The sequence below is a fragment of the Bacillus rossius genome, chromosome 14, assembly GCF_032445375.1.
Source record: "Bacillus rossius redtenbacheri isolate Brsri chromosome 14, Brsri_v3, whole genome shotgun sequence".
NCBI lineage: Eukaryota > Metazoa > Arthropoda > Insecta > Phasmatodea > Bacillidae > Bacillus > Bacillus rossius.
The window spans coordinates 26433262-26449660 of NC_086341.1; the positions used below are offsets into that span (position 1 = coordinate 26433262).

The window sequence follows — 16399 nt, forward strand, 5'->3', positions numbered from 1 at the left end:
ATAACACAAATTGTTTATCAATAATCAATTGGTAACAAAAAAAAGCATATCTATATTTGCAATATTTGGTGGTAAATTATATATACATAAGGAAGGGATGCGATACAAATAAGGTTTTTTACTCCACCTTGGACCGATAGACCGTGGAGGTATTCCTATGAGGAAACATGGGTTCTTAATGTATTTTAAATAAATGATAGTAAGCAAGAGTAGCCAAGTATCCTTTTTTTCCTATTTGTTTCAAGCAAACTATTATTTTTTCCCTCCCTCTCTTCGTGTAAGAGGGTCGATTAAAGTTTCATTGTCATCTTGCTCTATCTGTTGAGGATGTAGGCAGTCAGTGTGTTTGATTGTTTTTGCTTCTGTGAACGAACTCAGGATCTCTGCCTAAATGAAGTACTGAATCTTGGACAACCAATGAACTGGTGACGTTAACAAGCATAAGTATGTGACTTGGGGGGTGGGTGGAGTGTGTGTCTATCCTAGAGGCCCCTGAACCTGCAAGTCCCTTGTTATTAATTTGTAGTTTTTAGGAATCTGCCTGTATCCAAATGCAGATTACTGAATGTAGCTGCAGAATGTCTGACTTCATCAGCTGCAATCAGGGTTTTTTTTAAATTTATTTATTTACCAATTATTGAATAGTACATATATTTTAGAATCTAGTAAAATAATTTTTTTTTGTGAAATAAAACAAATTTAAACGTACAGAAATATTGTTTTTAAAAAATTTCTCTCTTGTGTCAGTTCTTCAAATCTTGCCATTTTCTTGGCATTGAATGAAAGCTCAAAATTGTCCTTCCTCTCCCCCCCATCCCACCTCAATTTTCTTGTACCTAACATTTAGATGATTTATATGTCAATATTGTAGTTCACAAAATTGTGAAGTTACAGTTTGCCGATATTTTGCCAAATATAATCATTAATTTATAAGGCTGTATCAGCTGAATTGTATGAATGCACTTTTTGAACCAGCGTGGTCATAGTAATTTTGTAGTGATAGGCAGGTAGAGATAAAGTTCCTCATCAGGTGTCGGTTTGCAAAGTAAATCATGCCTTTGTCAATTTACCTGTAGCATTTCTATGCTAAGTATCTGTACGTAAGCATCTGTTAACATGTTTCAAGTTTGTGATTCATCAGTGTACGTCATCTCCATCATTTCTAGCTGTTCACAGGCATTTCATGATGTCCGTTCTTCGTCTCATCAACAGCTTGACGACCACGGCAATACTACTGCAGATTTGAGGGATGATACTACAATGGTTTGCAGTCATCTTCTGCATACCAGTTTTAAAGGTACGACCTTGGGACGGGAAATTTTTTCTGAGTGAAATAAATTGGGGACCAGCTGGGAATCAAACTTGGGACCTTAAGCTTATTGGTTGAGCATCCTGATAAATTTGGGCCAAATTTCATCAATGATTCAGAAAACTAAAAAAAATAAAAAATTAAGGTGTGCAACAAATTTTTAGGAACCCCAGGAATTTGACCCCTACATTTTTTAGTACATTGAAATTCATGCATGCGGGCTAAGGCCTCATATTTACATATTATAGGGAATTGCATAGGATAGCGACCAGGGGTGTACGCAAGGGGGGAGGGAATGGTGGATATATCCCTTCCCCCACCAACAAATGGACAGAATTTGAAAGCAAACAGCAGGTAAAGTGGTTCTAACCCTCCTCCCGCCTTTTCCCAAAATTAAATTTTGTGAACGACCTTGTCAGCTTGTCTGTAATATAGCTCTTTTTTTTCCCCCATAATGTTATGATTACTGTATATTGAATCATTGTTGTACTGTTTTGGCACATTAAGGTGTGTTTTCACATACTTTCCAATCCACCTCATATTCTCTATTTTAGAATGCCACTAGGGTGATTGCAAAACTTAATCATAGTGCATTATATCTCAATTGCTTGCCATTAGAGATGTCAAATATAGGCATTTCATTGATTCTGATGCAAATGTCGATCCTTTCCCAGATTCCCAGCTAGATTCCAACTATGGATCATTAGCTTACAAAGTTTGTGTTTAATATTAGTTTCATAATATTTCATGTGTCATGTGACAGCTGGGGAAGTCCAGTTGATTTCACATATGCCTAGCTTTAAAATAAAATAAATAAATAATAAAAAGACAACATAATTCTTAGTACAAAATTCTCTTATTTCAACACTACATTGTAATGTATTGCATATGTTCAGAATAAAAAAATCTAATGTGTGACTAGTCTACATGAAAATGTTTTCAGTGTTTCCACACTTCATTCGACATTGTAGTAATTATTAGATGAAATAAAATTCTTATTACCAGTACCTCAGACAGTTTTAAAGATCTTCAGCCACATCTAGTTACATGGTTTCCACAAATTTAAAAAAAAAAAACTTGATAAATAACTACTAAGTTTGATTTTCCCTAAGTTGGGAAATAGTTATTGGAATTTCTGTGTGTAGTTGTTAAGGGCTGGCCACTCTCCTGGCAGTTTAAATTACAATTTTTTTTTAGTCGTATCATATAAGGTTCATACTTATCGAAACTTGGTTTAACAAATTTTACATTGATATGTATTCCAATATTGTAATTTTATAGTCAAATTAAATTAGAGTAAATTATTTTCCCTAAAAATAATTTGTTAGCATTTGCATGGTGCCGGGAACATGAAAACATAGATGAAAAGAATTATTTCAACAAAAATCAGCCATAATTACAGGTATATAGCAAAGCACATCACTTGAATTAAAATTTTCACTAAATCAAGTACATGACTGACATACTTCCTCTTCTAATACTGTGGTTATTGGTTCAAATATCATTTGGTTTGTAAGTTATCTCTCTCTAAGCCTTCTGAGAAGTGGCAAGGATTAATGTTTTCTAATATCTGCTAAAAGAGTGGGGCATGTTTTTTTGTGAATGCACACTGTTATAAAAATTGTGACTAGCTTTGAGTCAGGTACCTATTTAAGCAATAATAGAAAAAAGTAGGAGAAAAATAGAAAAATTTTCTTTACATCAGTAGTGTAGCCAGGATTTGTGTATTGGGGGGGGGGGGGGGGGGGGAGGTTAAGAAGCATTCTCCACACCCCTTCTATTTAAGCGGGGGTTTGGGGGGGGTCCTCCCTGATTTTAAGGTGTAAAATAGTCCTATTTGAGCAGTTTTCGGTACTTAACTTTAAATATTATAATGGTAAAAATATTATTAATTTTTTAATAAAAAAATTATTTGAGTGATTAAGTAAAATATTAATTAAAAATATTTTAATCAATCCAAGTGCCTTGTCCACGTCCACTCAAAATCATAAATCATGCTCGTAGCTCGACAATACAAAAAAAAAGGTGTATAAAAATGGTTGGGTTTCGGCAGAACTGGCCTATTTCTGGAAACAATTAGCTTTAGCTTTAAGAGTTACCCAGTCACCCCCTGCTTATAATTACCGCGCTGGTTAAATACAATAGGTGTAAGATATTTGAAAGCTTGGAACCCGTCACAGCGTCACAACCTTATAGCTTCTGCTCGTGACAGGGTAGGGGAAGGGAAGGAGAATCGGTAGGGCTCACTTACTCTTCCCCTCCAGTGCAGTGGCCGGTTATAGCAGTAAGACACCCAGGCTTTTAGCTAACCTTCTCTCAGATAAGAAAAAAAATTGTGGCTAGGGGGGGGGGGGGGGTAGAACCCCTAAACCCCTCCCCCCCCCTGGCTACGCCCCTGCTTTACATCAGTTACATTTGTAGTGTGTTAAGAGGATCACTATTTTAAATAGAGTTTTCCATTCATTGAGTTCCTCTACCTTTTTACGTGTTACATCACATACCACTGTATGCCCGTAGTTTTAAAATTGTGTTGTATCTGCTGTTACTTATGGTGGCTGGAAACGAGGAAGTAAAGCGACACGCTGCGATAGGCGTGTGTTGTCTTTTCACATCCGCTGCAGAGGGTGAGGTAGGGGGTGAAAAGTGGCATAGCAAAAAAGTCATTGTAAACAACATTGGGCAAAAGTGATAAAAGTGAAACGAACGAGCAACAGTCCCTCTCATTTCTCGATACAGTCAACATTTACAAAATCACAAGAATCAAAGAATCAAGAAATCAACTTTGTCATTACTGCCTGCTATAAGATTTTCAGTGCCAAGTACGTATTGCGATCTTGGTTTTAATATTCTGACAAAATAGGTGATCACTTTACATTAAATATAGTACCAATTTGGGATGGTAATTCTGAAGTAATTTTGCTCTTATGTATTTAACTATGTAACTTTTTATTATTACACATATATGTACATCATATAACAACTTTGGCAGTGATAACATTTAGAAGTTCTTAAACCTTAAAAATATGACCATGCATATTATATGGTTTGTATTTTTTCAACATATAACATGTACAATTGATAGATTATGATCACAGTTTATTTTGGTGGCATACTGAACCAAGAAGAGAAAATTAAGTTTAAACCAAAGTTTTTAAAATGTATTTTGGCTTTTGAAACGATTTTTACAAACACTCTGATACTGTACAAGTAACTAAATCACTATGTAACAATATTGATATTGCTGTAGAAGTTTGTAAAATGCTTTGTAATGGTCTCCCTTACTCCTTATTCACACATCAATTGTAATTCAGTACATTACTTCAGCCATTGTCTTCTGTAAAATTTCATCTGTGAAACAAGAGTACAAATATTCAACTTAAGTTGCAGAAGAAAGATCACAGACAGTTCATCGTAGAAATAAATTTTAAAATGTTAAATATAATACAATTATTGTAATATACAGTTTTTATTTGGAGATACAACATGTATATAAAAATAATCATTACTTAAGTACAGTTTATTTTTGATGTGTAAACATCTTAGCTCTCTGTATATGGCATTTGGTAGGAGTAATTTTGTGAAAATGGAATGGAATTTTATCAACGGAAATGTGACACAATTGTTGTTGTAATAAGCAATGAAAACCACATTATCTTTTCACTTCACTTTATAAACAGTCGAGTGGAAGAAAGATAGATGTGGCGCAAGCGTACAATGAGCGTAACGGGACACAGTGTAACGGAACAATGTGCATAACGGGACACAGTGTAATGGAACAATGTGCGTAACGGGACACTTTTTCGTGCATGCAGCCAGCGTTCATCGATTTATTAGACGTCACGTCAAAAATTGTTTTCATTTTTTAATAACATTATAATATAATAATATTATTAAATAATTATGTTGAATCCACTCAATAAGGTTAAGGTTTGTTTGTAGTACCCTCTTTAATCGCATAATCGTCGCACGCGCATAATCGTCGCACCTATATTTTAGGGCGTCAAAATTTGGATAAAAAAACCTCTCACGTAAACGTTGCATGATGTTTTTGGTCCCGCTATTAGATTCCGAGCGCTATGTGTGAGTATTTTTTTCCGTATAAAACAATGTATTTTAAAGTAGAATACTAATATTTATTCGGACATTACCACTTACTTATTTAACTAACGGAAATACAAAGTTGTGTCTGATGTGTAAATTTTCTTTTAAAGACGTTTTTAAATGTTATACCCTTTATCTGTTCATTTGCGTCGCCACGGTGTACTGCTTATAAAAATGTAGCCAGCGCTAGTTGGCATCATTCATGTTTGGTTATGTTGCTTCCCGTATAGAGAACGCACACGTAGTCGAATATCAATATCTCGCCGATTGCATGCAACTTGCGCTCTCTTTCGAGTGCCGAGTTAACTACATTTGATAGCTCGCACTCTTTCGTGGGGTGTACTACGACGATAGTTATGCGTTCGTTCAGGCTCACATTTGGATCGCAGATGTTGTTTTTCTATTTAAAGTTGAAAAAAGGTTTTTTTTTACATGACTTATTAATTTAAATTGTTTGGCATGCTGTTTTATACTTCACTTTTTAAATAAACTTACTTTCCATGAATATTTTGTTTTTATGAATAACTTTAACTAACAAAAAAATTTTTTTCACATAAACGTTATACCCCTACTTTATAAACTTAATTTTAGTTTAAAATGTGCGACGATTATGCAATAAAACACGGTAATTATTTACAGACTGATTTCAGTCGTTAAGCAAAAATAAATGTACAAACATATGGTTAGTGTTGTATATGTGTTTTTAAATGTTTCACGTTAATATTTGAGTAATGCCATAGAAGTATAACTTCTAATGTGTGCCGAAACTTTGTAGTATTTTAACAAGAAAACATAAGAACACATGAATTTACTCTTTACCGAGGTTAGATGTTTACACATCAATGGCGAGTACTGAAGGACTCACATTTTTTTATACTTGATACATGCCCATGACAGCCAAGCCTTATAATAATTTGCTATGCATTATTAAAGCTGTGCATGTTGCAACGATTGCATTCTAATGAACTAACATGATTCATGAATTATGGTAATTTGTGTTGGTGTTACCGTAGTGCTAGTTTTACAAGTTGTATGTAATTTTAGAATTTAGCTTTGCTGATGTGCTAAATGTAGCTAATGCATTTATATGTAATTAAAAATAACAAAAAAAATTGAGATGAAACTATAATGAGTGAATATTTGTGTTCAGCTAGTTTGTTCTCTGGCTTTTGTAGCTGTTTATTTTATAAATTATTTAATGTACAAGACTACTATCACCTTCTGTACATGAACTCGTTCCACATTAGTTTGGAAATCAGGAAGCTGGGAACGTGTTCCAATGTACACTTCATCCCAAATTTATCAAAAAATTCTGTTACAAAGTTTTGTAATCTGGGTTATGCATTTTGCCACGTTTCTAAGCTTACAAATCACCAAATAAAGTAAGTAAATTGTTCCATGTTTGCCCCATGTTAACACAAACACCAATTAACATTGGATGTCTCAATGTAGGATGTTATCAGTAAAAATGAACAAGCTTTGTCATCATAACAGCTTTTTTTTTAAACAACACGATAATGGGTGGGGAATGCAGTTTGCTTGTGATGTGCTTGCTGAGCATCAGTGCAAGATGCAAACGATGGTTGAAGCGATCCAACGACCTGTAATAAAATGAAAAATACAAACTAGCCGGGACACATCCCAGGACTGCCAACACCAGCAGTACATGCTAGGGATGAGTACAGTTCAAGCGTCAAAGCTGACACTGTGCCGGACGTGCCATGTTGCTTGGCACGGCGGTGATGATGATGTGGAGCGAGCGTCTTCGCAACGACTTCCTAAGATCGGTGGTGAGGACAGACCTATACACCCGCATTCAATATTCCCATTCTCAGACAAGCGCAGTTGCCACCTAAAGTTCCAAGCCCCGGCCGTTTCCTTCTGTTTTCCTAGTTTTAACTGCCCTTTCTTTCAATGTCTGGCGAATTTCTGAGCAGCTTTTCAATTCCGCATGGCAACTTTATTATACGCTCAAAGCCCACATCTCTGTGTTGCAGGCAAATCCTGAACTAGGTGGGACTCTTTCCATTGCGTTTGGTCGCCACTCTTACAGGGTCTGTGGAACGGTCGGTACAACATATTAGGTACCTTTTCCCCCTGCCTTTCAGGCTCCCGCCCTACCTTTCGCCCATAGGTCCTGCCTTTAGCCTGCCATCCTTTAGCTGTTGTCTCTGCACCTCTTCCGTCGGACACTCGCAGATGCGCTCCATCTGCAGTAATGCCAACCTGCGAGGGAACACACCAGGGTCACCAACTCTGTCCCCGTGCCAACTTTAAGGGTCGCGTATGCGTATGACGTCCCCCCCCCTAGTCTTCCTGGGTGCTTTAACAACAAATTACGACAATTAGATAATCATAAACTTGGGCGTGATTTTTTCTTATACTGTAGTATGCTGTACCCATGAATGAACATTTATCAATAAAATATTTTAACATCAAGAACTTTAATTGTATTTTTATCTGGGTCATCAGTAATGTGCTTACAATATAAAACCCCTTTCTTACATCTTCCCCTTCTCTTCTGCTTTAATTCCAACACCCCTGAATTGCTCAATTGTACGAGCACTGAGTTGATACCCAGGTGTATAATCTGGGAGGTTCCGTGGCCCTAAGCTTCTGTGCATAGCAATGCAGCTCAAAACTCTACCTTTTTCTTTACTGATTTGAAACTTATGTGCAATTTACAAAACTTTTTTGTCATCCCAAGTAGGTATAACTGATGTAGCAGAATTTTACCTATTTGAAAACTTTCATGTATTTTAATTATTTTTTTTTTGCTAAAAACTGTAAAGAGGGGATTTTATTTTTTTAATTCGTATCATATAAAAAAATATGTCCATCTGTACAAAAAAATTTTGCGTCACCAAATGTTGAAGAAACATTTTGGGATGAATATCTGATTTTCATCCAAAAAGGTGTCAAAGCGTAAGCAACTATTATTTACAAGATTTTTTTTTTTTTTTCCTTCCAAAATCAAGACATAGTGTTCAAGTGTGAGACCAAGCTGTTTAATTCATCTCCTTGCTCTGAGCCTAATGGAATAATTATATTTTCGGTCTGAGAAATTTCACTTTGCAAACTTTTCAAGCTCATTCCAACGGCATAGAATTCATTTGCAGAGTCTTCAAGACCGTTTGCACTGTCCAAAGACACTTCTGTTCTCTGTTTTATTTGTGGCAACATGAGCCTTGAAAAATGAACAGTGGGGTAGTTGTTCCTGTGCAAGTTGCTAAACTGAGGGCCAAATCTGAATTTTTGGGGTGTGTATTGGATGTTAGGGCTTACAGTAGGTCTTGATTTTAATAGAGCGCTTTCTTGTAACATGAGGTACGAAATGCTCGTATCCCACAGTCTGGCATCACCTGAAACCAAATTCTCCGTCGGAAACGGGAGTTTATTCGCCCTGGCTGCTGGTGGCTCTGGATCCGTGCCGTACCTCTTCGGAAAGCTGTGGATCATTCGCATGCTGGTCGGGTTGATGTCCATGTTGGGTTTCCTCGGCAAGCTTCCTCGGTCCTTGAACACTTTCAAAGTGTTCATCAGTTCTTCGCAACTCGCTTTCGTCTGCGCGAGTTTCTGCCGCCACTGGTCATAGACCTCCGACGCCCTCAGGGCATCGCCGTCGTTCATGCAGGGATTCGGCACGAGACGTTTCCTTTTGAAAATATCTTCTCTTGACTGTGCCTCCTCTTTCTTCTCTGCGTGTAGCCAGAGCCTCTCCCTGTCACCGTCATCCATGTTTTTCGGTATGCTGTGCGTGTGTGACTTTGTCTGCATCGCCGTGGTGTTCTCTGCCTGCTGAGGCTGTCCCGCTGGAAGAGTTGGCGCCATTGCGTCAGCAGTGTCCTCTCCTTCCAACCTGTTTGACAGACTCTGTTTCTTTTTGCCCACGTTTGACCATGATCTGCTAGCGATGTTTTCCGGAAATTCTTGAACTGGTATGTTCGTTTTTGCCTCCTGAGATTCGTGTGCATTATTTCTCGTTTGGGTTTGGATGCATTCTAGGGATTCCTCGGGGGACTGAAGGTCATGTTTTGGAGAGTTAGACTTGGTTCGATCTTTCACGGTATTATTCATTTTGCAGTTCTTTGTATTTTTTGCCGACACTTTATTCTTAGATCCATGTATTGGGGATTTTTCTGCCTTTAGGCATGCAGGTGGCATAACATGCTTTGGAGAGGATAGCTGTTTAGTGTTCACAAGCTTTGTAGGAGTATGTATAGAGTTAATATTTTTAATTGTAGGCTTTTGATCTGAGCAGAGAGATTTCCTCTTGATGTTAGCTTTTGGTGAGGTTTTCCCATTATTATCAGCGTTTGATAATTTAACTTTGTGGCTGCTGTTTTGAGAAAGCTTCATTTGCTTAATGTTGTGTGGAAAAAAAAGTAATTTTTCTTCCACTTTGTGTGTAGGTTTTTCATGGTCTTTACTAGTTTTTGATTCTGGTTTTCCTTTTGTTGATGTCAAAGCTGTTATTTTGTCTGCATGTCTTTGAGTTGTAAGTGTAAACTTTGATTGTAGACCATGTTTTGGAGACAGTCGTAACGGAGTAAAAACAGATGACGTTTTGTTTTTATCTGCAAATGAGGTAGACAGTGAACTCAAGGGAGCTTCAAGTTTGATTATTTCTTCCAATTTTTTTATGTTATCTGTAGTGGCAGATGGACCAAAGGAATCTTCTGATTTCAGGATAGCTTCCACTTTCATAGATTTCTTTTTGACGGCTTCATCTGCACAAGAAAAGATACCTTTACGACAAAGTAGATTTTCTGTGAACAAATTTAAGACACCATCAGCAATATTTTTAATGATAGGTTTTACAATGTCAGACTTTGGTGCCTGATTTCTAACACATGGTTTGAAAGACACATTCTCACTGTCACAACCACCAAACTCACATGGTTTGAAAGACACATTCTCACTGTCACAACCACCAAACTCCACAGGAGGGTTTGTGTCGATTTGGGTGGTTAGACTAGCATCGTTATCAGAAGTCTCAGAAACTTCTTCCTCCGGAGTGAGTTCACTAACCGGTGAAGTTGTTTGTGATTCAGTCTCACTGTCTTCTGGACTACCCTTGTTTCTTTTTTTAACACTGCTTCGGTACAAACCTATTTTCGCCATGTCTGTCTTGCTCACCCTCTGACCTCGAATGGACAGAGAGACGCCAAGGTACGGAGGAGCGGGAGGGAGGTGCTGTTTGAATATGAGCTCGAACATGCCAGTGTCTGCCTTCCTGTTCGACCGTCTGTCTACCACCACTGCAACACACAGACAAAAGTGGTTTTTCTGTGAGATACAAAATTTCACAACCCAAAAATACTCTTACCTTTATGGTACATATTTATTCTGATAGGTGCAACAGCAGAAATCATTTGTAAATGTTGTCACTCAGTCTCCAAGAGTTAATGGAACATTCATTATAATTATTTAAATTCTTAAAAGGTATGCCTGAAGAATTTTTTTATAGTAATTGTCAAGGCTTCTTTTATTTGATCAAATTAATAACTTTCCATCATTTTTTCCTTCAATTTATTTGGTACTTTAGTTTTTATTACTTAAACATCACAAAGACAAGAACATTTTTGAATTTGATTGATACAAAAGCTGAAATAAGGGGGAAAAAATATTAATTGTTAATTAATATGATGTATGTGTCCCAAAAATCAATAGTAGTTAACTGAAATATAAAGCAGCCTACTGAAAGCCAAGTAGAAGAACTGTCTGGTCCTTAGCACAATCTTGGTGATGAAGTTAACTATACCCAATGTGTGTATGAACATTTTTTTGTTACTTAAGGTTCAGTCTCATACACCGAGATGGTCATTTGATTTTCCTGTCTTCACTATTAATTAAGGTATTTCCCTGTAAATTCATTCGGATCCAGTGGACTTCCTCGTAACCGGCCACCACGAGTTTGAGATTATGATGGCTTATGGACCTTTCGGGAATTGCCTCAAGCCACTATATTATTCACTTTAATTAAGCTTATGATCACTGTAATTTTGACCTATTAAAATAGGTTATATATTAAGAGGGCGTCCTTTATAGCTCTTTCAAATTTGTTGTTTAGTCACAAATTTTCCTCACAAGATATTTGTAAAACTTTTTCTAACTGTAAAAATGTCACGTGATTATAATTATGAACACTTGGATGATTTTACCGCTATTTGAAAATATTTACAAAATATCTTCTGATCATTTGAAGAAATTTTTAGGCAAAACATAAAACGTGAGAGAGCTACCAAGATAGATTTACAGGAAAGTTCATAAAATAAAAGTGATGATAAGAAAATGAAATAACCAACATGTAGCGTATGAGAACAAGTCTTATGTTGTTTACAGCACTCTGATGAAGTTTAGTAGATTGATTGAAAATACTCCATGTAGGTTATACAAGATGATTCGTGACAAAGTTGAATAATTTAAGGGGCTGATGACTAATGTTCCAGCCATAAAATTAGGTGTTCAGACACCGTTGTCCGTATGTGAACTGCGCACGTTTGATTGTGCAACCTTATGTGCTCTGCTACAACTACCGCCAGTCACTGTTGCTGGCTGGCGTGCTTCACTTTGGTGCGTTTTTAACTTTATCTTGTAGAGATAACCCAAAGAATAGGCACAGAAAGATAAATACACAAACACAAAAAAAAAAAAGCCAAAATCAGTCAATGTCAAATGTTAAATGTAAAGAAACACTTTTGACATAGGCTGATTACGGCTTGTTTTCTGTGTCTTTGTGTATTCATCTTTCTGTGCCTGATCTTTGGAGTTTATTTGTGACATTCAGTTAAAACTAGCAGTGGTGTAGGTCCTAAAAAATTTTTAACTCTATACTGAAATTATAAATTTTACTCTGTCAGCCATCGGCTCCAGTTATTCCTCTTTACCACCAATCACCTTGTCTGATAACAAAGCCTCTATGTTACAAAACTGTAGGCTATGAAGTTTGAGCGGCCAGATCTCTCACGTCCCACCAAGGTGATGCGTGTTCAGTTCTCAGCAGTTCTCGCCAGATTTTTCTCAGGCGGGAAACGTTGCATGTGAGTCTGTGGGTTTTGATCTGGTTTCTCCCGTTCGAATTGTCACCAGGGCAGTAGGTAGGAACCCCAGGTTGAGTTTCAAAATTTTTTTAATGTTAGGGTGAAAATTACAAGTTTATTGGTGATACAATTAACAGAAAACCTACAAGTAATGTGATACGCACAGATCACCTTTACAGTTATGGCAAGATCAACACTTACAGTCTTCAGAATTTGTTTTAACTGTGGAGTTTGAAAAGTTGTGCATTAAATAGTGAGGGGGCCCGACCAAAATTATTTGCCCTCGGGCCATTGGATCTCATAATTTCACCCTCAATACTGACGATAACGTTGAAACCATCATTCATTCATTCTGTAGTTATACTTACCTTTTTCTTTGTGTTACTTTGCCGTTAAACAGCCTTCGGAACACTGGCCAGGCAGGAAACTGGTGAACTAGTAACAAACATCTCTGTTACATGTCTGCTAATGCAGTGCTGTTTGTTCGACCCTTGCTGCAGATTGCTGGGCGTCCCGACAGATACGTGATTTTAAATCCCGACAGATACGTGATTTTAAATGAGTGTGCATGAGTGATGTCTTGTTCTTGTGTTCTCTAGTGGAGCAGAGTGTCGGGGAAACACATTAAGAGTGATGATGGTTAGTTCACAGCTGCAACCCAGAAGTTTGTGAGGCGCTCGTTGGCACATCGAGAAAAGAATCCGTTAGTGTGTGGTGCAAGCGTGCGGGACATTTATGAGACTGTAGAGGAAGTGACGAATAAGGTAATGAACGGGAGGGTGAATTTTTAATCTTGAGATGAAAGTGTAGCCTGATGTACAGGATAAGAGTATTTTGGAAGATCAGGTAAAAGCATGCATCCAAGAGCGAGGGAAGGCTGTGCAAAGCTTCAACTGAGCAAATCAATTGAAGCTCTTTTTAGTATTTGATTTGACTTCACCAGGAAATTTGCAATTTGTTTTATGTGAAGCTTTGGTTGTGATGCAAAGCTTTGTGTCTCATGTGAAGTTTTGCATGTATTGCAAAGCTCTAACACATTTGATCGTGAAAATATTTAGTTTTCTTTTTTTTTGTGTTGTATATGATTTTGCTTGAATAAAGTTGGTTACTTAAAAGAATCAAAAGGTGGCACTCCATTTTGTTTTACGAATGCTCTATATTAGTATAATCATGGTTATTATATAATTTTTGTTGAATTATGTTATATTTACTTGGTTAATAACTTAATCAGTTCAAACATCACAAACCTTAATGATTATTTTTTTTTTTACTTCAATCCTGTATATTATAAAGTAAGTGTAGTACAGCTTTGCCAAGAACAATATTCGCAATTTGATTCAAATTCGTAAATATTTCAACCTTCATTCAATTTGATATTCGCTTCGCATCAAAAAACTAGTATTCGCACAAGCCTAGAAGGAACGATGCACGCTGAAGGAAAGGGATGGTTGCAGGGTTCTTAGGTTCTTACAGATATTTTGGCTGTATTTTCAAGGACTTTTGAAGAGACCAAACTTATAATATTCTTGTATAAGTTAATCTTACAAGTCTCATTTTTATTTTAAATAAGGCATTCAAGTCAATACATAAATCGATAAAATGCTCAACATTTTTGTTTTTACTAAAGAGCTAGATAATTTTCTGAAGAAGCAACTGGTGCAGAAAAAAAATCAGGTTTTTGCTTTTTTATAGTGGCTCTAATGTACTAATTACTTTCGACTGTCTGTAAATACGGCATTGGATTATTAAAAGTATAGTAGTTCATTAAAAATATTGTATTCCTTGTAATAAGCAAAATAAATAATTACTTTTTCATTAGTGTACTAAATGTTTTGTTCGCCTAGTTTTTACGATATTTATACATTACTAAGTACCGTAAACAATGAACAGCTGACTAGAGGTTTTTTTTTTAAAGTTGTTAAGTGTAGTCCTGCATATTATTAAAAAATTAAAAACATTTAGTGGCCCAACCTGTATTTTGCGTGGTCTGACTTCATTAGATTTTGTTCTGTGATGGAAAATGAGAAGCAACTGAGCATTATGTAACTTACTAATTAAAAATTTTGCAAGAGAGTTTTATTTTTTTATTGCAATTTTTTTTTGTCATTGTTGTGGTGGGGATACGGACCAACCCTTGGTAGATCGAAATTATGGCTCACGAGCTATTTGTTGACCGCTACTGGTCTTTTATATATATTGATACCCCAGAGCTAAATAAAGGACACTTTCTCACAAAATTGTAATTTTGGTAACTGTTCCTTATTGTGTATCCAGTTGTATTTTAAAATAAAAGGATTTGGTTTTTTTCATGGTGGAATGCTTTATTATTACCAAACAATATTTTATTTTTAAAATACATATGTATAAAACTTTGAGAAATATTGTTTCAGGGAGCATTGCTCTATGTAATATATCCAATGGTATTTTATGTAAATAATTAAAATAATTAAGCAGTTGAACGTGTTTGTGATTTTAAACTGTGCAGTTAGGTTCCAAAATATATTGTTTAGATTTTTAAGATACGCATTATAAAGTTTTTATAGAAACTGGAATACGCTATAAGAAAGTCCCCAGGAACAATTGTTTTGTATAACGTATCCAATTTTATTATAATTGAAAAATATTAAAATAAAGTAAGCAGTTAAAAATCTTTGTACCATACTAAATATTGATTTGATTTTGAAAATATGAATTATAAATTTGGATTTAAAATGTTTATGCAATAAGGAACAATTATGATAATTTTTTCTGTAGAGAGCAAGATTTAGATTTGTTTCAATTTTATTTTCAGGGGTATTTTTTTGTGCTAATAGTAGTTGAGTGTCCAAATTCTGGAAAGTCAGGAGAAGTCAGGAAAGTTGTAAATGTTCATGGGAAGTCTGGCAATATACTTTAAATCCTGGAAAAGTCATGGAAACTCCTAAGTGGTAGTAATTTGAAGGGAAACTATATTTCAGTGTGGCATCAAACAAACTGCATTTTTTCCCAGATGGTGTTTTAGTGCATAGTCAAACACACTATAAAATTGCATAGCAAAGCTCTGTTTGAAATTTTAAAAAAAACGTGAAGCAAGAACTATGCCAGCTATAAAAATGGTGGAGGATATATTTCTTTATTATTTTTTGTCCATAAAATTGGAAAATGGTAAATTATTTCAAAAAATTAGTAAGGGAAAATTTAAATTTGGTTCGGGACAGTCAAAGTCAAGGAAATTATATTACAGATTTATGTGGATACTGTGAGTAGGAATTGCCTTATGATTACGAAACATTAACAAATTATTCTTGGTACTCTTTGTTAGATGAAAATACTATTTTCAAGATAATTGTTTAGTGTTTTGATATTTCGTAAAAAAAAATTGGAGGTGTTATCCTTAACTTCCTTGGTACAGTGTGTATGTGTGTGTGTTGTTTGTGCGACAGAATGACGTAATCCCCCTAGGTGAGGGGATGACACTGGCAGACCGCGGGTGACCAACCTTTGATGACGTCCTCGAGGCACTGGGGGCACATGCGGGCCGTCACGCTGGTCGACTCGCACATGCTCGGGCAGGAGTTGATCTCGATGAGCCACGGCGTGAACGCCTCGTCCAGGATGAAGTCGGCCCCGAACAGCTCGAAGCAGTTGCTCTTGCCGTCGATGTTCTCCTGGGACGCCAGCAGGGCGCCCACGATGCCCTGGCACATGCCCGGGTAGATGCGCTGGCTCCACATCTCTGCCTTGCCCAAGGTCCTGCGGGAAGAGCGCGTATCTGCAGATGGACGTCACCAGCGGTGGTTCTCGCACCGATGACCCTGGACGACTCCTGGGTGCACCCTGTTTCCAGTTTCAAAAACAAATGTATAAACTCTTTTGTACAAGATTTCAATACAGATATACCACGCTTGTAGTTAACACATAATTATTATGTGTTATTTAAACGACTCTACAGGCAGGGGCGCAACAA

The 16399-nt window shown here is 36.5% G+C and overlaps 1 protein-coding gene across 1 annotated transcript in view; it reads right to left on the reverse strand.

Annotated features, from left to right (window-relative positions):
• Window positions 1-10045: 10045 nt before the first annotated feature.
• Window positions 10046-16399, reverse strand: part of LOC134539028 (tubulin glycylase 3A-like) — a 47701-nt gene continuing 41347 nt past the window's right edge. The window contains exons 9-12 of the mRNA XM_063380701.1: window positions 15932-16185; window positions 12822-12888; window positions 10522-10671; window positions 10046-10140 (exon numbers count right to left, since the gene is read on the reverse strand). Of these exons, the coding sequence (XP_063236771.1) occupies window positions 10137-10140; window positions 10522-10671; window positions 12822-12888; window positions 15932-16185 (475 nt within the window). The 3' untranslated portion in view covers window positions 10046-10136. The remainder of the gene's footprint in view (window positions 10141-10521; window positions 10672-12821; window positions 12889-15931; window positions 16186-16399) is intronic.